Source organism: Apostichopus japonicus, chromosome 5 (genome assembly GCF_037975245.1).
Source record: "Apostichopus japonicus isolate 1M-3 chromosome 5, ASM3797524v1, whole genome shotgun sequence".
Classification (NCBI taxonomy): Eukaryota; Metazoa; Echinodermata; class Holothuroidea; order Aspidochirotida; family Stichopodidae; genus Apostichopus; species Apostichopus japonicus.
In genome coordinates, this window is record NC_092565.1 from 3,064,955 (window position 1) to 3,092,482 (window position 27,528).

A 27,528-nucleotide genomic window follows, 5' to 3' on the forward strand; every position below is an offset into this window, starting at 1 on the left:
TGGGCGGAGTCTTAAAATGTTTATTTTTCCTAGAATATTTTCAACATATGTCTAGCATATTCTTAACCTAACTATTGACAATTGGGCTTACATGTGAACCTTATATACCATTGCAGTGCACAAGATCAAACAATCATGCCACCGAAAAACACGACTTTTATCCTCAAGAAATTGAGAGATCTTTTGAAAAGTAAACAACATGTAGCAGAACCTATCCAGGCTTACATCATACCTTCTGGTGATTCTCATCAGGTAAATATTGCAAATACAAGGGGTGCGGTACAAACGTAGGAAATTGCAATGTTTCCTGGTAACATGTAGGTCTATATAATGTGTAATGCAATCTGCTATAGCGTAGGCTTATTAAAATAGAATCCGGAGCTGCTATTCGGATCCGAGATATAATGTGGTAATTTACTGTACGATAGTAAAAATCTTTGTCTGAAACTAAGCATAATGTAACTCAAAAGAAGTCATGTTAGACGACGAAAGAAATACACGGAGCCGAGATTCAATTCGAGAATTGTTCCGCTTTATTGGCTTGATCTGGGTGTACTTTTTGCAATATAGCCATAGATACTATAGCTATTACTTCAAGTTCAAATGCATGTAGGCCTAACATTTAACCAAACAAAAGGCCTAACTGTAGGGCTTAGTGACTGAGTGATGATGCAACTACACTCTCATATACAACAATAACCACCAGTAAAATTTGTCCAAGGCTACTAAATTAGCTGCTGTTGTTCTGCAAAATGACACACCATTGGAATATATTTCATGATGGATGCAATTTTAATTTGATCTCCTATTCTCAGAATGAATACATTTCTGACTGTGATTGCAGGCGAGAGTACATCAGTGGATTTGCTGGATCAAGTGGTTGGTATCTTTCAGATGCTGCTTTTTTTAAAATATATTTTATTATATACATTATTATATGATATAATGCAGTGAACCTACTTAAGAAAAAATGAATAAATAAAAAATCATAAAAGGTATTCAGGCGTGATGCTGAATATCAATTACGAAACATCCATTATTGTTATGTGTGCCACATAAGGCCCTGTTCAAATATGACAAAATGTATAAAATATAACACCTAAAAGTTACTATATTGTGCATTATAAGAACAGCATAATGTATATGTACTGAAATTTTTACAGTTTCATTCTGAAGAGCTTTCAAATATGTAGGCAAAATTAATGATATACTTTACATTTTTTTTTCATCTCATGAAAGTGGCAGTAGATTGTTTGTTGAATTATGAGCAGAAGTGGCAGTTATATGACCTTTTAACATGTTTAAGGACAAAATTAATGACTTAAACTATGTTGAGTAACAAATATTTTAGAAACTACTCATTGAGCGAGCACAACTAAAAATCTACTCACCAAGACAAAAAAAATACTGGCTATTAATTAATGCTATGTCTGAGTCTCCATACTTGTAGCATATTACAAATCTACAACATCAATATTTCAAACAACATCAATACATTAAAGTTATGCAGATACATGGCGCTATGTAATTCACATTGAAAAGTGACGTATCTGTGCAATATGGAAATAAAACTTATTCCTCCAAACGGTAGTGACGAACAATGTCACTGAATCATTAGTATGCACCGAGTCACATTGCGTCTCAAACAATTTTTCTATTCGCCAAAGATAAAATTCTACTCGCCAATAGCCAGTTGGCAAGCATTTTGGTCGAGGCCTGGTATCAGTTTATCATCACATAGTTATTGGAACTTTTTCATTTGTAATTTTCAGGGACTGCAATTGTCACTGAGAACTTAGCAGCTCTATGGACCGATGGGAGGTATTTCTTGCAGGCTGCTTCTCAAATGGACTCCAACTGGACACTCATGAAGCAAGGTAATTCAAGATTTCCTATACAACATAATCCGTGTCAAAGCATGGAGAATAAAATTTAATCAGTACCATTAAGTTTGTAGTCATATTTATGTAAAACCAAAAGCAAAAGGAGATACTGAAAGGACCTTAAGAATATTAAGAAGGGTTTTTTGAAAGGAAAGGAAATGTTCATCAATTGGCAAATCATGTTCATGTTTTATTTTACTTTCCTGTTTCTTCAAGGCTTGCCAGAAACTCCTAGCCAAGAAGAATGGCTCAACAAGGTTTGTTTTGAAGGTTTTAACTTGAATATGAAATTAAACTGATGTTTTCCATGCAACAGATAAAAATGTATAATTTGAGAAACCACAAGTTGTTGTTGTGTTCAAAAGTAGTGCAAAATATTCTATCAAGGGTTTGCATTGGGACCAATTGCACCAGAAGAATACAATCGTACTTAGGGAATCGCTTGCAAATCTAACTGGAGAGATCCTTGTTATGCATGTAAATAAGGCCCATATGGTTGAGTGCACAGAGCCAGAAGATTCAATGGGCGATACCTAAATGAAACACACAAGCTGCTATTGTCCGAGAACAATAACAAAGTTAGTCTTAATGGTGGACATGTGGTTTTGCTGCTTCTAGCAGACAATAGCATATTTAGTGGCCTTTAGAATAAAGTTTGCTATTGCTTCTCTGAAGTTCATTTAGGGTGTAACTGCTACCACAAGTTCAAGAAACATAGTATAATGCTTGCACTAGTGTGAAACCCACAAGCTTTCTTTCTGAGACTGTTTTTTCATTGTTACAGTGCAAGAGCTGAAAGATTGTCAGAGACGATTAAATTTAATTACTTCAGCTGGTCGAAGCTCTGATGATTCACACCAAGCAAATAAAAGGAAAAAAATCACAGTCTATTTGCATATTAAATGTACATTTACAAATAACATAATTGACCAATGACAGAGTAAAAATGCGCTGCCCAGGAGCTTACCTTCCGCATTAAAACAACATCTTTCATACAGTACCGGCTAGAGTGGGTGCTCATGGTTGAATACATGGGTAACTTACAGCACTATGAAGTATGCTAGTCAAAGATATTTTCTAGTGACTTGATAGGCTTATAGTCTGCTAGAACCTGCCTAAAATATTTCAATAAAACTCCTTATGCATGTAACACAAAGCTCCTTGCACAGCTTCGATTACTGAAAACAAACATTTTTACTGTGTAGTGATTGTGATCAGAAATAATAACAAATAATTGTATAATCTTGCCCACAATTGTGAGCGACTAGATTTGTATGGTATAACTTTTGAAGTAAACCTGATGTTGGTGTAAGATACTCACTACAAGGTACTTTCAGAGGATGAGGAGCAGTATAATTTTTTTGCAGCTTGCAAGAAATTTGAACAGCAAAAATCGAAATGTGCAACTCTCAGGTAATCAACTTATGACACTGCATGGGATAAAAGTTTTGTCAGTGAATAAATTCACCTATCTTTAAATGAATTGTGACAATCTTTGCCATTCTTTTGATCTCTTTACAATTTACTATTTACCAGGTACTTCCAATTGGGTCGAAGGTTGGTGTGGATCCATACTTATTCTCCTACGGTTAGTTGCTAATATGTTTCGATTTTGTCAAAATATGCAACAAAGAAGTTTTGTACTTGGCTACCATAAATATTGTGGATGCAGGTTGAACAATTGCTTTACAGTTTATGTAGGATAAATCACCACAGTGTTATCAGAAGCCTTTAACATTATGGGGCAATGAATATATTGAATTTGAAACACAATGGACGCTACCATATTGTAACCCTCCATACCATGAAGAACTGATTAATGTAACAAAAATTGTGAAAAAGTCATCTTGGAATTTAAGCATCCGTTTATATTTGAGTACACAGTTAATGAATATCAAACAAAGAGTCACCTTGGATGTGTCTCCTTGGTAACTTTGGTTTTTGTGTTTTTTGGATTTAATTCTCTACAAATACAGTGGTTTTGTAAAGAAAGTAAAGAAATTTTGAAAGATTATTTGCGATTGGTAGTTCACCTGAACTGAATAGCTTGGTAAGGAGCGAAACACATTTACCTGTTTAGCATCAGTCTACAATGATATTATAGCTATTTTTGCCTTCTTCTGTTTTTAATTTATGCAGATATGTGGAAGACCTGTAGTAAAGGATTGAAGGCTGCTGGTAATTACCTGGTCCCTGTATCTGATAACCTTGTTGATATCGTCTGGGGGAGTGAGCGACCAGAGCCACCCTGCAGTGCTTTGATGGTGCAAGATATTAAATTTTCAGGTCAGTAGTACAACCCCTTCTCCTCAAACATTGAATAGTAATTTTGTAATTTATATGAAACAGAACTTTTTATTGTTCAATGTCAAGCAATTACAATATTTATTGTAATTAATTCTGGTGTTATCATTTGGAGGTATCACATTTTTTTTTTTTTTTAATTATTTTTTTTTTTAGCTCAGATCTGTTGTAATTGGTCGTACAAATAAATGAATAATTATTCCGGTGATAGAAAATGTATGCATGCAGTTTTATTAAAGAGGGTATTACTATTTATAGCTATGTTAGCATTGGAATTTGAAAGAAACTAGCAATATTAAAGACTGGATGCGGTAGGGAGTCATAAGTTTGTATCACGCAACCTTCAAAAGCCAAGTAAGTAGCCAGGAGTATGATTAACATAAGGTCTCTAAAGAAAACCCACTCTCATACAAGCTACAGGAAGTCCTGGATGAGCACATCAATAAGTATGATATGTTTGACTTCCCTGGCAGGACTCAAGTGGGAGAAGAAAGTGGAACTTCTAAGGACCCAGATGGCTGCCAACGTACCCAAAGCAGACCATATTGTAGTCACCCATCTTGATGAAATTGCATGTGAGTACCAACAGATGTTTCAAGAGTTATGAGGGTATGTGGAAGCTACTGTACATTATATGATGATGATGGGTAAAAAACGGTGCTGTGACCGAGTGAATAAATGCAGTGGCATATGAAACAATGAGGCTTAGCAATCGGGAGGTTCGGGGGTTCGATCTACCGGCCTGGTCATAGTAAGGTGGGTTTTTCATCCAAGAGCAATCTATGGTTTTCCCATCCGAAATGATTGAAAAGATTCCAAATTTGAGTTAGAATGTTGAATTGGAAGCCACCTGATGTGAAAGTTGGAAAACGTAAGCCCTTGCGGGTTTCTCCCACATTTGTGATTCCAAATTTAAGTTAGAATGTTGAATTGGAAGCCACCTGATGTGAAAGTTGTAATCCAAAAGCCGTTGCGGTCTTCTCCCACATTCATGGTCGCTTAAGCGACGTAAAAGTAACTGCCCGATTATTGTTATTATTATTAGTGATTATGTTAGTATTCTTCCTGAAACCTTTTCGGTATGGTTTCAAAGGACAATATGATACATGTTTATTAACGATGCTGTGTTCTTGTTGTGTTTTATGCATCAAAGTTGAAGTCTATTAAATGTTATCCTTAACCTTGCTTGCAAACACTGATTTTAATTATATTGTTATCTCTGTCCACCTAGGGCTGCTAAATCTACGAGGATCTGACATTGCTTATAACCCAGTCTTCTTTTCTTACCTTGTGATTGATATGAACAGCATCCAGTGAGTATTAAACTTATAATATTTCATATTTGTCATGCATAATCTTCTCTTTTTTGTTTTGTAAATGCAACAGTTTCATGGTCAGGACTGATTTTTCACACGTTTTTCAGATTGTCCTGTTTAGAAATTAGGGTTAAAGTGTACCACAGGTTGATGTGTGGTGTGTAATGTCTGTTTTAGCTCCATGACTTTTCCCCTCACATTGGTGGTTGTTCAACTCTACTCTTTAACTCAGAAAGCATTTGGATAATGCTGGGATCAAGAATAGATATTTTATGATATTAACAAGTAGCCATCAAACAAATACACCTTCGGCAGGATTGATCATTATTGTTAATAACATATCGAGGAATTCTGAGCTTCTCTACTTTCGTTCATTATTGGGTCCCTTGAAGAAAACCAACATAACCACCTAATCATCTTAAAGCATAAGTTTAAGAATGAAAACTTAATCACTTCATGACTGCAGGCTCTTGACTCTAATCAGTCCCAAATTCTAATTCTAATTAGTCCACTTCTCAACAGATTCACTAAATTTTCTTCAGCGATGCTTTGTGCAAAGGCCATGAAGTTTTTGTTCTGTCCCCAAACAAGCAATTAGTTCTTAATTAGCCTTAGATATGTAGTTTATAGGAAAGAATTGGTACTTATTGGTACTTATGTGCAAATGTTCTTCTTCGAGAACAAGTTTGAGTCTGGACGTCTTTTCGTGATTACAGGTATTGGCTCCATTCACTCTCATCAGGCCTTATAAGGGCTGCTTTGCTTTCCAATAATATATCGCACGGCTTACCTGCTTCTCTGACATTTATTTGGCAATGCTATGTGCAGAGTTCACAAAGTTTTTCATTCTCTCCCCCAAACTGAAACTAGCAATTGGTTATTTGTTAGTCTTTGATAGTTTATAGAAAAGATTTCAACCTTGGTGTCCATGTGCAATGTGAGCTAGCTTAGGTTCATCTGCTGATACATACTAAGTCTGCTATCATAGTGTGATAGGTCCAGCCTAACCATATTTGTTTCTAAGAAAAGTGACAGACTTTCTCAAAGAACACCTGTTGTGACTTGGAAGGCTGTTTCGTGGCATAGGGTTTAGCTTGCACCAATTCTTACCAGTCCATGTAAATTTGTTCATATAACTGAGAGAACTTTGTGGTTATAGACCTTTAGCTACTCATTTGTACTAGTGAGTGAATCATTCATTAAATTTAACATAGAAAGTTGCATCCTATAACCTTTATTTAAATCCTTTATTGTTTGCAGTGCAAAACGTATGACCCTGTTCTTATTCTGAACTTCGTAGCTTTTGATGTGATTTTGGAGTACTTAGGTTGCAGATTATGTTTTAAGGTATCTTAGTTTTTGAAGTTCTTCAAATGGTGAATCAAACATGCAACCAACAGATCATGACAAAACAGCATGACGATATATAAAACCAAAGGTCGAAGATAGGAATTAGTAGGCTTCTATGTTAGACTATATTGATGATTCGTAGTGGGTAGAACAGAGTAAAAGTCATATCTGAACAAAGCTCTTAAAAAAGACCATTCTTAGATGTATCAATCTCAAGTTGAAAAGATTTCTAAGGATTCATTTAATATTGAAAGCACAACTATGAAACAGCTGCTTATGTCATACATTCAAAACAACAATGCTTGATTCTCTTGCAAAACCAAATATTGGCAAATCGAAAGTTTCGACTTTGTCATAATGGGAGAACGGCGTTAAATTGATTGCATGTTTCTAAGGTACTCTCTTTTGGCAATACAATTGCAGTGGGGAATGAAACACTCTGTTAGATCACATAGAACAAAAGGAAAGCAAAAACAAGTCAAAAAGGAAAAGCAAAACAAGTCAACAATTATTACAACTTGAATGACATACTCATCCTGTAATTAAGAATTTACATAGGAAAAGTGTATTCTTGCAGGGACTTGGGACCCGATTGTTTAAATAAAGCATGTTTCTGTTCCAAAACAGTGATGCCAATTGTTTTTCTGCAAACTGCATTAATTTTGTGAAACCTTATTGACTTTGCATGTGTATGTTGGACAAATGTAACAACTTTGTAATATTGTAACAGTTGGAAAGTGATTTGTAATTGTTAAGCATTTTTCTTGCCATTGAGAGCTTGCTAGAGACTTCTTATAATCCCCCCTGATCCTTTCCTCCGACTAAAGTAAAATTTGAATGGGAGTATCTGGATTGAATTTTAGATGTGATTTATCCATCAGGAAGCAAGTTTCATATTAGTGTTCTTTTTATCACAGTTGTTAAACTTAAATCACTGTATCAAACATTCCAACAACAGGCCTTGAAATTCTGGCTATCTACTGGCTAAATTCCCAGTGGTTGTTGCCATTTTTCAATAGAATAAAAGTGGCACTGGCTATTTTTCTGCCAGTAAATATTAAGAACTAAAACACAAGGTATTAAGTTGGTTAACAATCTTAAGTCAAAGAATGGACATGATTCCCATACCTAACATAATCCCGGTATTACTGCTTATAATCATCACATAATATTGGGCTGCCCGCCATGGCCTGTACAGTGACTGATGTGTGTTGTTATCCAGGAAAATGCCAGTGGAGAACTTGATTTCATTCAGTATGTTATATAAACAATGGAGTTCTTTTAACAAGTGGCTAAAATGTGAAATTCTTGGCCTGTACAACAGTTAGCTGAGGTGACATTGTTGCTGCTAAGAATACCAGAAAATTGCTTTCCTTCACTTCCAATTGTTATTTTTAGATTCTATATTGTACCCAAATTAGATAACCAAGTATTTTGTGTTTGATTTTCCACTATGAGAATGTACTGAGTACTACTTCTGACACCCATATATCTGCATAGTACTTGCAGTACAGATGTGATGTACTATTTTCACATATAGTCCCTAATATTACAGAATATTATGAGAATTTGTCAATTGGTTTATCATATCTCCTAATTGAACCTCAGAATTGAACAGATTTGTCAACATTTTCTTCTGAAGTTTAAACTCTATCAGCCCCTATTAAACAGATTGTAGCATATTACTTCAAAATAGAAATTAGAGTATTAAAGTCTCCCATTTTTTGGTTTCTTTGTTTGTCTTAATGCAGTCTTTTTATGGACGAGAAGAAACTGAGTGACGAAATAGAGAAGCATCTAGATGGAGATCTGAAAGTGACATTCCACGGATACGATGACATTCAGAGCTTTATAAGTGATTTATACACTGAGAACGATGCACACCTTCGAACATGGGTAAGAGAAAGCTTCAGTGTTCTCTCTAAGTGGTTTGCAAACTCTCTGGTTTGCGTGTGTGTGTGTGTGCACTTGTTTTGTATTCTGTCCGAGGACTTGAACAAAAGTATTCCAGGTCCTCCGATGTGATTTCTAAAGAATCACCACATCCTCGAAAGAATTCTATTGTTATGGGTATTGTTAAGGTTAGGGTACGTGGATTTGAACAATGGAAAAAACAATGGGGTCCTCGGTCTGAATGAAAAGCACACCTGCGTGTGTGTGTTTGTTTTTCTATCTGACCGAGGACTTGAACAAAAGAATTCCAGGTCCTCGGTTGTGATTTCTAAAGAATCACCACGTCATCGGAAGAATTCTATTGCATGGGGTATTTTTAAGGTTACGGTTCGTGGATTTGAACAATGGAAAATACAATGGGGTCCTCGGTCTGAATGTTATACAAACATGTGTGTGTGTGTGTGTGATGTGGCTTAGTAATCATTTAGCTGGTTGTTGACAATGTTTCAGATTTAAAGGAACATGTAACTTTGAGCACATTGGTTCAACTCTTAGCTTCATGGCTTCTTCTGTTGTTAATAGAGTATTGCAATTGGTTCATTTCATGTGGATGAGTGCATTGTGCAATGACCTGTGATGTTATCTATGGGCTACAACCAGCAAGTACTTTTGTTTTTCTTTCACATTTATAAAAGGTTCTGTAAATCTTGATAAATCATTTATCTATGTGACAGGATATTGGTTAATGTTGATAAAAGTATGATGAACTGGTTCGATAAAAGCTTAACAGTGATTTCGATTGCGGAAAGGTCAAACTTTACATCAGAGACAAAAATACAGGGAAAAGAAAGACAAGTTTGATGTGTTGTACATGTGTGACGTCAGATGTCATTGCACTATGTACTTACCCCAAGTTTTGATTTTATACCTTAGCAACGGAGTAGGTCATCAAGAATTCAAGATGGCAGTTGGGTTCAATGTGTTTTGATTTTTTCTGTATTATTTGCTAAAGCTAAAGCTCAGACTTTGCTATAAATTCTTTCAATGGATATTCCAGTGGTAGGTTTGATATGTGACAGTTGTAAAGAAGATGAACATATTCCTATGTTTTTAAGATAGTTTATTTGTTGATAAGTCAATTGGCAGAGTCAGTGTACTGGCAGTTAAAGCTGTTTAAACTGTAAATGTACGATTCGCTTTTAACCTTTCATCCTGAAGAACTCTGTTATTCCCATTTATTATCCACAGATAAGTACCATGTCAAGCCATGCCCTTGTCAGTACCATTCCAAAGGTATGTTCCTTCTTTATTCCTAATGGTGTTTGGGCAGCAGGATGTAATTTTCTTTCAGTGTCATTGTTATTTTATATGTTATTTTACTATCTCCCCATTGTCACCAAATATGTCTTTAGCCATTACTTCACAGGTACTCCCACCCCCACCCCTTTGACCGTTATCCTCATGTTCCATTCTTTCTTTGGCAGAAATCAAGAATATTGAAACCATGTCCAATTACTGAGAGCAAATCAGTTAAGAATCCAGTTGAAATTGAAGGCATGAAAAGAGCGCATGTAAGTTGTAATAAGCAGTGCAAGGCATGCTGGGTAATTATCTCTTTTTGCATTAGTATTGTAAAGGTATAGTCTCACAAAGTTCTATGAGACTTACAAAGTGTCCTGTGTGTTTGACACTGAAACATTTCCCTTGCTATTATATCTTAATTGTCTGCCAACCTTCCTGAAGAAACATTTTCGCTTTCACTCCTATAATTTAGTGGCTTCCATTTGACGTTTGGTTTTATTCTATACTGTGATGTCTGCCTGAAGAAGTATTTCACAACAAGTACAGTCGAATGGTGACATCATCAGAGTCGAGGTGGATGGTACTTGTAGATAATACGAATGTTAACTCTAAGCAATTTGGAAGGACACAAGAATCACGGTTAAAGAAACATAATTTCTAGTTGATTGTGGAAAAGTATCGTTCATTCATGGATTCATTTACTTACCCTAAAATTGCGAGATAAATTCAATTGTCCTCAGTGTTTTGTGTTTCTTTGAAGCTTTGGAATAACTATTATTATGATTGTACAGCATAGAAAGGGTCTTGTGTTTGAAATGTCTCTGGAGACTCCGGTTATTCGAGAACATCTCTCTGAATTTCGTTACCACAAAGCTATGCGTCTGTTTGCTGTTTACTGTATAGTCCTTATAAGATGATGAAAACCCTCGTCAGTGGTTGGTGTAATTGAGCGCTAACTTTGCGTCATCAAGTTGTCAGGAAGAATTAACAAAATTGTCGCAATTCAGTAGGTGGTGATTACATGACTTTGTTTACCAGTGATTATCTGCTACTTAATTAAGGTATAATGACCATCAACTATGTACACAAATGTGGGACACGGTTCTATGAAACATCGAATGCAAGTCAAATATATTACTGAACTTGATTAAATATCAGAGGCTTGGAGCAAGGTGATTTCGGGGAAACTATCATATCATCAGATAACATTAGGGTTAGGCTTACCATTTCCATTGCCTCAGAATAGTAACTGTCTTGCTTTTGAAAGGTATCACACATCAAGTAATGAGCTACCATTGAGTGCTGCTGTTGATACCAGTAGCAGTTTACATTAGGTGAAGTTTCATAACAAACTCATCAATCTTCTTTGCGGTATTGACTGGTTTTTACAGTAGCTGTGTTCTTTATATTTTCCATCTATTTACAAGACAAGAGCATCTCCTAGAAGAGTTCCTTTACAGGTCAAAAACAAATGACAGAACTTTTGTGTTTGAATGTGTTCCAAACTAAGGAGAGCCATTTGTGTGCTGGAAATCCACTGTTAGTTATCTTTTTTTTAGTGTAGTTTTGTAACACATCTGTTAAAATATATATATATGCATATCATTATATCATGTAGGAAGTAATGAAGTCGTTTCTACACTTGGGAAAATAAAACCAACTGACAACCATCACGACAAGATTGATTATCTTATCTACATGACGCACTTCATGAACGATATTCACTCTTTCAGATCAGAGATGCTGTAGCCCTCTGTGAATATTTCCGCTGGTTGGAGGAAGAGGTAAGTGTGAACTAGCAATATTCCTTTGGGCAGGGCATAAGAGATATCATCCATACCCACAGTGTGTGATGACAAGCATAAGATTCAACATATACAGAATGGATGTGAACTAGCAATATTCCTTGGGCAGGGCATAACAGATATCATCCATACCCACAGTGTGTGATGACAAGCATAAGATTCAACATGTGCAGAATGGATGTGAACTAGCAATATTCCTTGGGCAGGGCATAACAGATACCATCCATACCCACAGTGTGTGATGACAAGCATAAGATTCAACATGTGCAGAATGGATGTGAACTAGCAATATTCCTTGGGCATGGCATAACAGATACCATCCATACCCACAGTGTGTGATGACAAGCATAAGATTCAACATGTGCAGAATGGATGTGAACTAGCAATATTCCTTGGGCAGGGCATAACAGATATCATCCATACCCACATTGTGTGATGACAAACATAAGATACAACATGTGCAGAATGGATGTGAACTAGCAATATTCCTTGGGCAGGGCATAACAGATATCATCCATACCCACAGTGTGTGATGACAAGCATAAGATTCAACATATACAGAATGGATGTGAACTAGCAATATTCCTTGGGCATGGCATAACAGATATCATCCATACCCACAGTGTGTGATGACAAGCATAAGATTCAACATGTGCAGAATGGATGTGAACTAGCAATATTCCTTGGGCAGGGCATAACAGATACCATCCATACCCACAGTGTGTGATGACAAACATAAGATTCAACATATACAGAATGGATGTGAACTAGCAATATTCCTTGGGCAGGGCATAACAGATACCATCCATACCCACAGTGTGTGATGACAAACATAAGATTCAACATGTGCAGAATGGATGTGAACTAGCAATATTCCTTGGGCAGGGCATAACAGATACCATCCATACCCACAGTGTGTGATGACAAGCATAAGATTCAACATGTGCAGAATGGATGTGAACTAGCAATATTCCTTGGGCATGGCATAACAGATACCATCCATACCCACAGTGTGTGATGACAAGCATAAGATTCAACATGTGCAGAATGGATGTGAACTAGCAATATTCCTTGGGCAGGGCATAACAGATATCATCCATACCCACAGTGTGTGATGACAAACATAAGATTCAACATGTGCAGAATGGATGTGAACTAGCAATATTCCTTGGGCAGGGCATAACAGATATCATCCATACCCACAGTGTGTGATGACAAGCATAAGATTCAACATATACGGAATGGATGTGAACTAGCAATATTCCTTGGGCAGGGCATAACAGATATCATCCATACCCACAGTGTGTGATGACAAGCATAAGATTCAACATGTGCAGAATGGATGTGAACTAGCAATATTCCTTGGGCAGGGCATAACAGATATCATCCATACCCACAGTGTGTGATGACAAGCATAAGATTCAACATGTGCAGAATGGATGTGAACTAGCAATATTCCTTGGGCATGGCATAACAGATATCATCCATACCCACAGTGTGTGATGACAAGCATAAGATTCAACATATACAGAATGGATGTGAACTAGCAATATTCCTTGGGCATGGCATAACAGATATCATCCATACCCACATTGTGTGATGACAAGCATAAGATTCAACATGTGCAGAATGGATGTGAACTAGCAATATTCCTTGGTCAGGGCATAACAGATATCATCCATACCCACAGTGTGTGATGACAAGCATAAGATTCAACATATACAGAATGGATGTGAACTAGCAATATTCCTTGGGCATGGCATAACAGATATCATCCATACCCACAGTGTGTGATGACAAGCATAAGATTCAACATGTGCAGAATGGATGTGAACTAGCAATATTCCTTGGGCATGGCATAACAGATATCATCCATACCCACAGTGTGTGATGACAAGCATAAGATTCAACATGTGCAGAATGGATGTGAACTAGCAATATTCCTTGGGCAGGGCATAACAGATATCATCCATACCCACAGTGTGTGATGACAAGCATAAGATTCAACATGTGCAGAATGGATGTGAACTAGCAATATTCCTTGGGCAGGGCATAACAGATACCATCCGCACCTCCCCTCCTTCTCACATCCACTCCCTTCACTCACTGCTATTTCTCTGTATTAGTTCACTGCTATTTGATTTATATTTGCAGTAAACTTTCAATGTTAATGGAAGTACATAGATAACCCAGTAACCCACCCCACCGTGGGAAGTAACAAATATGTTTGTTTTTTTACTCGTGTGGGCCAAAGTAAATGCTTTGAAGCGTAAAAGTGTGAATTGTTGGTTAGGAAATATGAAATTTTTAGATTGCTTACTGCCATTAGATCCGTGGTTCACTGAAGGGATTAATATCTTGACTTTTTAATTAAGGGACAGGTAAAGTGCTCTAGGCTGGATATCTTCTAGTCTTATCGAAATGTCTTGGTTTTGATGTTAACCTTGAAATATCTCATACTCCAGAAGGAGATTAATAACCGAAATATGTGTATCCAGAGATTGAAATATCTGCTTCATCTGCGTGATTACCGAAATGTTAGATTAACTAATTAATTATTCATAACACCAACTCCCAACAATGGGTATACTTGATAACTCTTTTCCCCTCAGAAATGCATTGGTAGTGTTGGGTCATAACAGCGCCTTCATTGAAATGACAAAGTTGTAGCAGAATGTGACGATTGCACCGTGCACATTGCTTGAGCAGTTTTGCTCTTCTACGCAAAGAGTAGGAGTTTCATAATCTGCTGGCTTTAGTCCCAAGGACTTTGCTAGAAATAGAGTTGAGGTCAATCCCTAGAAAATTGTTCAATAGGTGTCTATTATACAGTAGGTGTCTGTTTTACGAAGAAAAGCTGAACAGGTAAGAAAATATGCTTTGCCAAGTAATGTCTTTGCTTGTTTTCATTCCCGTAGGCAACATGGCCATATACACACATATGACCGTTTAATATAAATTGAAGAAATATGCAGTTATGGAATGTGTACAGAAATCTTAGAATGAGAAATTTTGCCATTGATACACATGTAAGGTGGAAGCGTGGTGTAGCGGTTTAGAGTGTCCACAAGTCCACTCTTCAAGCGTTAGGTTCAAAATTACTGCTTAGCACTGTCAATGAGCAAAGTATTCCATGGATTTGGTATCTCTGGTTTGTGAATTTGGAAACAGGTTTGGTTCTGTCCATTCAAAAGGTCGAAACAACTTTGTGCACCATAGCTGCACTGCAGTGTTGATGAGTGGGGTGCCTTCACCTTCCTCAGCGATTGAGAAAGTGGTCAGATGCTGAGTTACGCTCACGTCTGTTGGATGGGGAGTTTTTGTGTTGCATCTGAGGAAATGACCTTATAGTTTGTGTGTTAGTCTAACTAGTCCAGCCAGTAGTATAGGAGTACAACTTGGGCCCAAGGCAAAGCCTTTTTAAAAGCCTGCAACATATCGAAATGAATTTTGAAATGAAAGTTGCACTTTGAGTCATGTATGTAACATCTGACCAATCCATGAAATTGGTCACATGTTATTGGATATCCCTCGATCTAACTGTAAAGGTATCTCTTCTGGTCAGGCTCTCTCTGCTTAACCTTGAGTCCAATTTGCAGTTGGATTGTCAAAATGTTTTGTTAAGGTCCATTGTCCGGCCATTGAATGGACAGCTAAAATGGTTGCTTGCTTAAGCCGCCTTTCTGGTTTCCAATCATTTGGCTCCCCCCAAATTAGAAAGCGATCACTTTTTAAATTCAATACCGCAAAAAGTAGTGCTTATTGCTACAATTAAAAATCTGAATTTTTATCCAAAATAACTAGCATTCATGATGGAAGTTTAATTGGTGCAATGAAGTAAAAGTGATATGCATTCAAGGACGTTATCGTTTTTTTAAAGGGCCAAGTCGAATACCTCCAGATTTGCAGAGGTAAATTGTATACAGACTGCAGCCCAGCTTAAATACGCCTCGGCCACAGCTTCAGCACCATGTGGAGGGAGCTACTGTAATTATTTCAAAATTTGATAGTTTTGAACCAATCAATCATTCTTCAAAGATCAGTTACTGTCGAGCTTCCGTATTGGCAAACGCTGACAAATATTGATCACCGTTTTTGAGTTTTCATCTAAAAGTTTTATTTGTATTCTATCAGTGTGCGATGACACATGACTCCTTCCACACTTTGTGTTCATTTTCATGCTAAATTAGGTGATTTTGAGTCATGGGTGCTTATATTTTTTTCCCCGTTTTTTATTTCCTTTTTGAGAAGTATTTGTAGGTGACAAGAATTTAAACTGATAGGTTTTGGTTGAGTTTTATGGATGAATTGCACTTATGTAAATAAAAGGTTATTTTAGTATCAAAAACTTTGTGTTTTTAGTTTATGCTTACTTTGTGTGTGTGACGTGATCAAGGTAAATTACTTTTACAGTGCTGGAAGAGTGACATAAAGATGTGACATTTGAAATGTGCTCAAATCTATGATATATATTATGGTGATGTTGAGGTATTACATGGAACAGCCTGATATTTATGATGGCTGATTCATCTCAAGACAACAGGGGATTGGTTTGGTGGCCAGGGGGCCACCAACAACAACGGGATTGGTTTGGTGGCCATTGAAATATTGCATAAATATGCTACTTCAATAATTATATTAGCTGTGGCTGGATAACAGCACCAAAAGATGAAGCAGGTGAAGGGAAGGTCATTTATACCAAAATAAATTTTGAGTAATTGAAGCTGCACCATTCATACAGTAATGTTAAAAAAGATGGAAAAAATGGAAGCAATTTTTCTCAACCACAATTTTTGGTTGAACCCTTACTCCTGAAAAGACAGATTTGGTTTGAAGAAATGGATTAGTAAGAGAAAAGCCTAATTTTTTCTGATAAAATGTTTTGAATGAGGTTTTTGTTGATGGCAGTTGTGGTCAAAGAAGGAAACATTATGTTCTTTCCACATGATTGGAGAGGAAGGGGGAGGGGAAGATGTGGAATTGGAAAGAAAATTTAAAATGAATACATGTATATGGCTGTCTTTAAAGCAATAGTCTACATTCTAAACCTACATATTTATATCCCTTTCTCTTATTTGGCTAACTGGTTATATGGATGGAAAACAGTTTCATAATTTTGTTTTTCTCTGCCATAGGTTCCAAAAGGTAAAGTGACTGAAATATCCGGTGCAGATAGGCTGGAAGAATTCCGACGGTAATTAAGTAGTCTTTTTAAAGTTCCATGTAAGGGTTGTTTTGTATCATTTCCTTCTGAGATATGATCTGTTTAAAGTCCCTTTCTAGTCTAAAATCTTCTACCACCCAACTATGATGTAAAGAAATAATTATAAGGTATTAGTTTGTTGTATTAGTGTCACTCTTAAAGGGGCTGTACAGTGACACATAAATGGCTCCATATGGTGTTAGTGGCCAGTTTCGAACACTGCCAAGACACCTTTAAGCACTTTTCAACAGTTTGACGTACATGATATAAATTAATATGTGAAAATCTTTGTTTTCACAAGTAGTCATGGTGATATGAATTTTGGTGCCATCAAGTGACTGATGCTTCTTATTGCTATATTTCATAGTCGCTTTATATACATTTATATAACATAATATGTAACATCATGGATCTTGATTAGACTTTAAATCTTGTGAAATTTGTTGTCATTGTCAAGTCGCAAGGCTACCTAACAACTGTTCTGTAATCTTTTGGGTGGGCAGGAATACTTGATATTGTTTGTAATGAACATTGCACAAGTTACAACAGGGCAATCTTCTGAGAAGTGTACAAAATTGAGCTCATTTTTCATAAAACACAACCAAATAATGATTGCATGTAAGCATATTTGCCCTTTCCTTTTCTTCTGGCAGGGAACAAGATGATTTTGTTACCCTAAGCTTTCAAACTATATCAAGCTCTGGGCCGCATGCAGCTGTCATTCATTACTCACCTTCACTTGAAACGGACCTGCCAATCACAATGCAGGATATATACCTCTGTGACTCTGGAGCTCAGTTCAGGTTAGTATTAATGGTATACTAGTTGAATAGTTTCAATAGGGTTGGCTAATGTTTATGGACAGACCAATCACAATGCAGGATATATACCTCTGTGACTCTGGAGCTCACTTCAGGTTAGTATTAATGGTAATACTAGTTGAATAGTTTCAATAGGGTTGGCTGATGTTTATGGACAGACCAATCACAATGCAGGATATATACCTCTGTGACTGGAGCTCAGTTCAGGTTAGTATTAATGGTGATACTAGTTTACAAAGTCTTATTTAATACACAAGAAACACATTTATCGACTCACTTTTACTACTTGAGCAATTTTCTCACCTTAGGGACGGAACTACAGATGTTACAAGAACAATGCACTTTGGAGCTCCAACTCAGCATCAGAAGGTAAAAGATGTGCACGATTTAAAATATTGAAGTATGAAAATTATTCCAGTTTTCTGTTATTACATATCTGAACTCTTTATATAAAATAAACATACTTGGTTAGATGCAAAGTGTCTGATAGCTCTTGAAAAGTATTTTCCAGAGGAAAATTGATCATTACGGATGCATGAGGATGAATGTATTTTTTCCATCCCAGTAAAAAATAACAAGCAATTCCAATGTAGTATTTTTGTAAGATTTTGATAATTGAACATGATAAGTGAACTTGAAGCAACAATGTTAGATGTCACAGTTGTACATTAACAGTAATTTAGTTTGTTTTATTTTTCATTTTATTGTTCCATTATGTTTTAATTTGAAGTAGGAACTTGCATGTAAAGTTTGAATGAAAACATAAACCCTTTTTTTTAAAATAAATTTTCAATGACCTCACACCTTGTTTCAAGTTCACTTACGGTACAAAATGTGTGAACTTAAAACGTTGTGATCGAAAAAGAAAAAAAAAGCAGTATGTAGGAATTGCAGCAGGGATTTGGGTGGGGGGTCGTCTTATGGTAGAGTATAATTAAAATTAGCAAACTGTTCTCATGTATATTGTTGTTCATTTGAATTTCTAGTATGGCACCACTTGTGTCACATTTCAAATCAAATCAAAGTACAGGTTTAATCTCTATTGCAGCTACTATCAAGCTGGTTTCAGTGTTTATGTTAACAATAATTTGTTTTGTTTCCAGGAATGTACAACCAGGGTGCTTAAAGGAGTTATTGCATTGGCAACAAGTGTTTTTCCTAATGGCACCAAAGGTGAGTTACATTGAGCACATCTTAGAAAGTTGCTAAAATTTTACCTAATACAGAATGGTTTCACTTAAGAAGCATGATTTGAAGAAATAAGCTCTGTTATGTAGTCAACCAGTTTATGTAGCAGACTCATACATCTGTTATTGCACTCTGGAAAAATTTTGAGAAAAAAAGATGACACCCTGTGAAGTCCTCAGATGCTCTTATTATTTAAAAGAATTGATGATGCTGGTTTCTGTTATTATATGACAGTTTGACATAGCAGAGTCCCGTCATGAAATTATAACCACATATGCCCAAGACTAAACGTTTTATCTAATTATTTTAAGCTAACTTTATACTTCCTGCTTTCATATGTACATCAAACCAATTTTGTGGGGAATTTTGGGATCCTATCTATTTGTGATCATTTGATCTGATTGGCCTAATTCCTTTGTTTTTATTTGACTATTCCTAAGTTATTGATAGGCATATTAAGTGTACCTGGTGATCAAATGGTTTTATCAGTTGTTTGTTGTGGTGATAACATTGAAATTTCTGAAATCTGTTAAGAATAAGGTTGGTTGTCAAGTGTCATACCTGTTAATGACCTCGCCATTAAATGCCATACAGGCTCAAGACTGGATTCTTTCGCAAGGAAGTCTCTGTGGGATGCCGGACTGGATTACCTTCATGGGACTGGACATGGCGTCGGGTCCTTCCTGAATGTCCACGAGGGGCCGCAGAGGGTCAGTTACAGGTTGGACACAAAGGAAACAGCTCTGACTGCTGGCCAGTTTATATCCGACGGTAGGTTTATGCTCCACTCTCTCTTCAATCATGAGCATAGATTACAGAAATTGAGAAGAAATAATTCATGATTAGTGTACGTTGTAGAGGTCAAAATATCTACCCAATCAGACCATTTAATTGTAATTAATACATAAACCATTCAGTTATGTTTAGCCATGGTCGTTTTCAAAAATGAATTGCACGCATTTTCTATTTTTTTTCTCATACATGTTATGATGTAATCAGGACTGTAACCAGGACAAGTTCAATGCTTGTTGCAGATTCTTCGATGTCCTGGCTAATCAGCCAGGTCGTTCTATTAAAAATAGATTTACTAGAAATTTCCCTACAGATGGACCTCACATCACTGGGTGAGGCAGTAAGCCAGTGCTGGCAGGAAATGCATCAATTTCTGGCTAATCCTGGTCATTAATCTGGCTAATCCTGGCAAGTAATCTAGCTAATCCTGGTCAGTAATCTGGCTAATCCTGGCAAGTAATCTAGCTAATCCTGGTCAGTAATCTGGCTAATCCTGACAAGTAATCTGGCTAATCCTGGCAGGTAATCTGGCTAATCCTGGTCAGTAATCTGGCTAATCCTGGTCAGTAATCTGGCTAATCCTGGCGGGTAATTGCCCAGGGTTTTACGTAATTTTATATCTCTCTCTTTCTCTCACAGAGCCAGGATATTATGAAGATGGTCAGTTTGGCATTCGTATAGAGAACATTGTACTAGTCAAGCCAACCACAACTGAGGTATGTTGGATGCATGGTGATACTTTGTCAAAAAAATAATTCATACTTTCTCAGGTTTATCCACAATTTACTAAAGCTTTCAAGTATTACTCAAAATAAATGAAGGACTAAGATAAGAATAAATCAATGACTCTGTTCGGTTCTGAACATTATATCGCCCGACAATTTCTTCATTGTATTTTGTAACACATGTAAAATTTGCATTGGGATTCAAGTTTTTAAGTTAAGCTCTTTTATTGAATGAAAGTTGACTTAGTGAGTGAACTACATCACTCTGAGATTCTAGGTTTTAACTAGATTAAACAGAAAGAAAAGTTGAACAACAAAGAAGAACTATTTTTGGCTGGCCAATTTGAATTCCAAAGTCATCCTTTCAATTATTTTACATCTAAATATATATTAATGTTTATTACTATCATTTTCTATACTGCCAGCATAATTTCAGAGACAAGGGCTTTCTAACCTTTGAGACCGTCACCTTGGCACCGATCCAGACCAAGTTACTGGAGCCGTCCCTCCTTACTGAGGCAGAGGTAGGATAAACTTTGAACAATTTTATAACTTGACAGGATAGTTTTGAAATTTCTTGCCTGAAAGTTACCTGCATTAAATAGTGACAACCACATTCTGTACTCAGGTGTGGATACACCCCAGAGCACCCCCCCCCCAACCCACACGCTCTCTTTGCAACCCCTCACCAAAAATTCAAAGTAGTATTAATTGCAACCTTGCCTTAAGACCTAATTGTAGACCTAACTTAAAACCTGATATGGGATCACCATTTAACGTCTAACAGTTTACAGGTGTGAGAGGACCACCAAACCCCAATATGGTCCACAGCTTCAGTGACCTCAGGTCCACTTCACCTCTGTTTTAAAATCTTGGGGTCCACTGGTCTGCTCCTGGTGTTGTGTATATTTCTTCACATGTAATCGATCTTATTTTCGTTGTGTGTTTATCATGTTGTTTGAATGGTTGTATGGAGAGATCAGTGGTCGGATATGTATGATTTTTCCACAAATATTTTTAAAATGTGAAATTATAGGAGTGTATAGAGATCATTGTTGTGAAATTTATTGTACCTTTTTCAGATTTTTATCCCAGAAATATTTTACAAATTATGTGAAATTTTAAGGAATGTATTGAGGGCAAGACAGTCAAGGAATTATCACAAGTAGCATTTTCTTAGTATCTCGCTTTACAAGACGTCTTATACCTTACCACAGTATCATCTAACATTTGCATGATACTGGAAAGACTCTCTCTAGCTGATAGGGTGTTTTAGGAAATGGTCATGAAACTTTTCAAGAATTTGCATCAGATTTCACAAACTAACTGGTCAAATGTTCAACAGAGAAAAGATTCAGAAGTTAGATTCGTGTGAGGTATTATAAATATATTTATGTATTTATTTATTTATATTTATTTTTAAAGATCACATGGCTTAACGACTACCACAATCAGTGTCGAGAAGTGATCGGTGCAGAACTGGAAAAGCAGGGAAGGCACGAAGCTCTGAAATGGCTGGTTAAGGAAACTCAACCGATTGGTTGAGACAATTACCATCAAAGAAAGACCAATTCAGCTCATATGTTCAAGTTAATTAGAATTACGCTATTTAAGCCTCCTTAATGCATTTCATCTTAACACTCTTTTCTTGATACTATTGTGTAGCCCAGAATCTTGACCCATTTGCATAGTCCATGGCAATGGAAATAATATCTCCTTTGTTTATTCAAAAATGTGACATCACATGTTACAGCCGATGCATTTACCCACGCATGCCATGCTCCTGATTAATATTTTTTCTGACCATCTGTTAGAAATTCCAGACACAATGTTATTATCTGAATTTTTAACTGGCTTGTTCCCTGTGAAGCTTCCAAAACATTTGGCAAAGAAGAACATTGACATGATTATGTTATTTTTAACTTCACAATAATACCAAATAAAGGAATGTAGGGCAAGGAATTGATTTGTTTGTTTTTATAATGGAATACATAATGAGGCTCTCTGTCAAGTTTCAGATTATAGATTTAGTCAACCCGTAAAAAGGGAAAGAAACCATTGCTTGCTTGTTCTTATATATTACTTTTATTATATTTATATGCCAATTTTTGTGTGTGCATTGTCTTTATATTTGTTTGGCTGTTGTATTTTTTAACTGTCTTCATATTTGTGTGGTGGTTGTGTCTTGTCACTCTGTCTTCATATTTGTCAGGTCGTTGTGTTTTGTCACTCTGTCTTTATATTTGTGTTGTGGTTGTCAGGTGGTTGTGTTTTGTAATTTTTGTCTTCATATTTGTGTGGTGGTTGTGTCTTGTAACTCTGTCTTAATATTTGTCAGGTGGTTGTGTTTTGTAACTCTGTCTTTATATTTGTCAGGTGGTTGTGTCTTGTAACTCTGTCTTCATATTTGTGTGGTGGTTGTGTCTTGTCACTCTGTCTTCATATTTGTCAGGTGGTTGTGTTTTGTCACTCTGTCTTTATATTTGTGTTGTGGTTGTCAGGTGGTTGTGTTTTGTAATTTTTGTCTTCATATTTGTGTGGTGGTTGTGTCTTGTCACTCTGTCTTCATATTTGTCAGGTCGTTGTGTTTTGTCACTCTGTCTTTATATTTGTGTTGTGGTTGTCAGGTGGTTGTGTTTTGTAATTTTTGTCTTCATATTTGTGTGGTGGTTGTGTCTTTTAACTCTGTCTTCATATTTGTCAGGTGGTTGTGTTTTGTAACTCTGTCTTTATATTTGTCAGGTGGTTGTGTTTTGTAACTCTGTCTTTATATTTGTGTGGTGGTTGTGTCTTGTAACTCTGTCTTTATATTTGTCAGGTGGTTGTGTTTTGTAACTCTGTCTTAATATTTGTGTGGTGATTGTGTTTTGTTAACTCTACATCTTGTTTATGGATGGAGGAGAATTATTTGCTGTCAGCTTTATTAACTAAAAAATCTTTATTATGCATAAAATATTTAAACAGTAAAGAAATACCCACCTTCGAAAGTTTTTGGAACTGTAGATTATAGCCCTGGTATTCAAAGTTGGGCTGTGACCCTTTTCAAGGTGCCCCCATCCCCCCACCCAAAAAAAAAAAAAAAAAAAGAATGGAGGGTTGGTTGACAAAAAAATCAAAAGAAAAAGGAATTACTAATGTTTGTAAATTGGAAAAATCTTGAGCACAAATTTAACACCATTTTGCACCTAAGCATCCTTAATCATATACAAAATTTCCCCAAAATGGAGAGTAGAAAACCTCCTTCCTCATCCCATGCAACCTCTAACTGTAGGGGTGCAAAATTCATCACAGGGAAAACTGGGGGCACCAGCTAAAAAATTTTTGAATACCAGGAGCTTATAGAAACGAAAATAGTTGTTTGTGTGGTTGATATTGTTATCGGTGTTTAGTTTAGTTTGATGGGTAACTTCATTTTAAATTCAAGTGGAGTCATTACCAGCAAGGTTTGTGGCGTTAGTCAAATCTATGACTCAAGTCACTGTATCATCTCTTTGAGGGAAAAACGTAAGAAGACTTTTTCAGATAATGCCACTTCAAGTCTGGCTCCTTATAAAGTGTTATGTTGTAAATAAATAGCTTATGGAAATTCGCTGCGGTATAGAAACGATTTTCATGTAAAATTGTCTCATTTACAAGATTAACACATTTCTTGAAATGAGAGCCCAGTACATGCATCAAAATTAGTTACAAAGCTGGAATGTTTTTTTGCATCCAATATCATTTAATGATTTTCTTTATAACCAGTCAAGGTCTGGTGTGGTCTTACGATCAAATGAGCCCTAAAACTAGCCAGCTATGATAAACAAAAAAATAAAGACTATTCTTGGTGCTTGAAGAAATATTTATAATATTTTTGTACCCTATTCTTAGCAGTTGATGTTTAAGTGAACCGCTGCTAATTTGCTGCATTCATTTGAGGATTAGCTGTTTTTTGGTGTATAATCAAACCGTACACTGGTATTTATCTAGATTTATTTAGATCAACAGAGTGCTGCATGTGCTATGTAGAAATCAACAGGATTTACTTTGACAAAAAATTATCTCTGATTATGATAATATATTTGCAGTTGTCTTTTTTGCGTGTATTTTCAAGTATGCAATGTCACTATGGAAACTAATCTGCATGATATCTTAGAAGGCATTCTATGGATAGAAACAGGAGGGTTTCTTCATTATATTTCAAATGTGGTTTTACAAGCCTTTTTTTCTTTCTCGTTGTTGAACTAAAAGAAAAGTAGTAATAACTGTTTTAATCATGAAAGCTTCCTGACTTACCATACATAGTAGAAGGATAAGAAAACAAGAATGCTGGTATCTTATATCATATCTAAACAGAGTGCTACTGAACCTGGTAGAATGCATAAAATAAATAGACGTTTCTGGTCAGTCTGACCCGGTCGAAGTGCTGTATTGGTTGATAAGAATTCTGAAAGGCACAGAACTTGAAGGTGCATATATTGTGTCACTAAGGTTAGGCAGAGCTTGCTGGTGGTTGAGATATCAGCTGAGAAGCTTAGCTAGCAGAGTTAATCAAATTTTATGAATGGGCAAAGTTACCTTTAGAAGACATCCTAGCACTTCCACAGTAATCACACTGTTTTAACATTTACTTTTCTCTCCTCAAAACATCGAAAGAGCCCTTTCCCATGACAGATTCCATTCCAAGATTAATGTATGTCGTCCAGTTACAGAGTTGTTGACAATTGACAATTCATAATCATGGACATTAAATATGAATCTAAGAGACTGACTTTGGTCAGCTTGTGGCTTTGATGAGCCAATGATGGCTTCTTCGTGAGTTCGTGCTTGCGTGAGGATCTAAAATACATACATACATACATTCATAATTTGGCTATGAAGGCAGTTATTTGATAATAGCAGCCATATTTGCGTGAAGGGACGACAAAATTGCTTGTCGCTTAAACTGTTTCAGATGAGAAAACAAGTGGATTTCTTGCCAGAAATGATGGGTTCAGTAGTAGCTGATGTATAAGTTAAATGAATTCTATCCAGTCTGTTGTAAGATGTGGATAGCTTCTCTATAGCTAATTGGAATCTTATATTTTAGCTTAGGCTTTATAGCTAATTGGAAAGTTTTTGGGGTTTTTTTTTGCAAAGGTTTCTTTCTTTTGCAAAGGAACTAGAAGTGTATCACCTCAAGTTTGATTGGTATTCACACAGAAAACATGAATTGGATTTGGATTTTGAAAATGGATTTTGAAATTCTTGAAACTATCCCCAGATGTTGGACACCTTTGGACTCAACAACTTCACCATTGTATTCAAATAAGGAATCGAATGATTTTTTTTTGAAAATCTCCTATTTTTTCGAAATTTCTATGCAGGTGTAATTTTCCTTGTCAAGAATCGATGGTTTTAAGAAGTGGTACCATTTTATTTATTTATTCCGGTACTCTCTCTCTCATTAAAGTATTTGTTTGCAACTCGTAACTATATCACAATTCTCATCATCATTCCTAGTGCCAACGATCTCCAGCCATCATAAGGTGAAGAAATTTTCACTTTTTGTTTGTTTTATAAACACCTTGTTACTACTGTTATAGCAAGAATTACAATTTTACTTGTGACATCCAAATTTTATATTCCAACTTTCAGCATCTTTCCTTCTTCAGTTTCAATTTCTAGCCATTCATCGGTTGATTATCTGATGGTTTCAAGGTTTTGTTATTGTATTTCATTTACTCAGAATATTACGATGTACTCATTTTAAAAACTTGTTTTTATTATTTGTTTGCTTGGTTGTTGCCAGCATTTTAAGGTCACTTGAGTAACTTGGCATCATAGGAAGAGGGGGGGGGGGAGTAGGGGTAGAGATGTGGGCTGTGTGGACTCTATTCTGATTTTGATTATGATTATTTAAACTTTCTAGGACATTTAGTATGTGGGGATCATTTGTAAGTGATTTTGAAATTAAACCAAATATGGGAATAGATTTTGACAACCTTATGGATGCTATTCAATACTAAAATAATCTCAAATGAGATGTAGAACAACCATTGACTGGATGAGTCAACTTTCATCGTGAATAATGAATAAAAACTAACAATTGAAGAAAATACCAACATCATTCTAAGAACAAATTAATTTATGAAAGATTAAAGGTGATGTGAGATGATAGAACCAAATATGCCCCTCAAAAGAGGTGATGTTTACAATGGCAGAAGTAACTATAAGTATACAAGCAAATATGAAGATTTGAGAAGCTTGATATCAAGTATCTGATGAGTTTGAAGAATTGAGAAGCTTGATATCAAGTAGGTGATGAGTTTGAATAAAATTGATATCAAGTAGGTGATGAGTGTGAAGCATGAAAAAAGCTTAATATCAAGTATATGATGAGTTTGAAGAATTAAGAAGCTTGATATCAAGTATGTGATGAGTTTGAAGAACCGAGAAGCTTGATATCAAGTATGTGATGAGTTTGAAAAATTGAGAAGCTTGATATCAAGTAGGTGATGAGTTTGAAGAATTGAGAAGCTTGATATCAGGTAGGTGATGAGTTTGAAGATGAAGAAGCTTGATATCAAGTATGTGATGAGTTTGAAGAATTGAGAAGCTTGATATCAAGTAGGTGATGAGTTTGATGAATTGAGTAGCTTGATATCAAGTAGGTGATGAGTTTGATGAATTGATAAGCTTGATATCAAGTATGTGGTGAGTGAAGAATTGAGAAGTTTGCTATCAAGTAGGTGATGAGTTTGATGAATTGAGAAGCTTGATATCAAGTAGGTGATGAGTTTGATGAATTGATAAGCTTGATATCAAGTATGTGGTGAGTTTGAAGAATTAAGGAGCTTGATATCAAGTATGTGATGTGTTTGAAGAACTAAGAAGCTTGATATCAAGTATGTGATGAGTTTGAAGAACTTGATACCAAGTAGGTGATGAGTTTGATATCAAATAGGTGATGAGATTGATATCAAGT

The 27,528-nt window shown here is 36.0% G+C and overlaps 1 protein-coding gene across 5 annotated transcripts; it reads left to right on the top strand.

The window, feature by feature from the left end:
• The first annotated feature begins 76 nt into the window (after window positions 1–76).
• On the top strand, window positions 77–26,316 carry LOC139967309 (xaa-Pro aminopeptidase 1-like). 5 transcript variants are annotated; one of them, XR_011792965.1, is made up of 22 exons: window positions 77–252; window positions 816–879; window positions 1,773–1,877; window positions 2,100–2,140; window positions 3,420–3,471; window positions 4,023–4,169; window positions 4,661–4,762; window positions 5,419–5,500; window positions 8,605–8,749; window positions 9,995–10,039; window positions 10,231–10,317; window positions 11,782–11,832; window positions 16,989–17,047; window positions 17,710–17,859; window positions 18,186–18,246; window positions 18,981–19,050; window positions 19,660–19,836; window positions 20,497–20,573; window positions 21,008–21,106; window positions 22,008–22,843; window positions 22,921–22,996; window positions 23,084–26,316. XR_011792965.1 is itself a non-coding variant. In XM_071970972.1 (20 exons), exons 1-20 carry the CDS (start codon window positions 136–138, stop codon window positions 22,125–22,127), a joined length of 1,851 nt encoding a protein of 616 aa, XP_071827073.1. In that variant the 5' UTR covers window positions 77–135; the 3' UTR covers window positions 22,128–26,316. The 5 variants fall into 5 exon arrangements, 1 of the variants encoding a protein (XP_071827073.1); XR_011792962.1 differs by having other exon boundaries at window positions 22,008–23,209; window positions 23,287–26,316; XR_011792964.1 differs by having other exon boundaries at window positions 22,008–22,996.
• The last annotated feature ends 1,212 nt before the right edge of the window (window positions 26,317–27,528 follow it).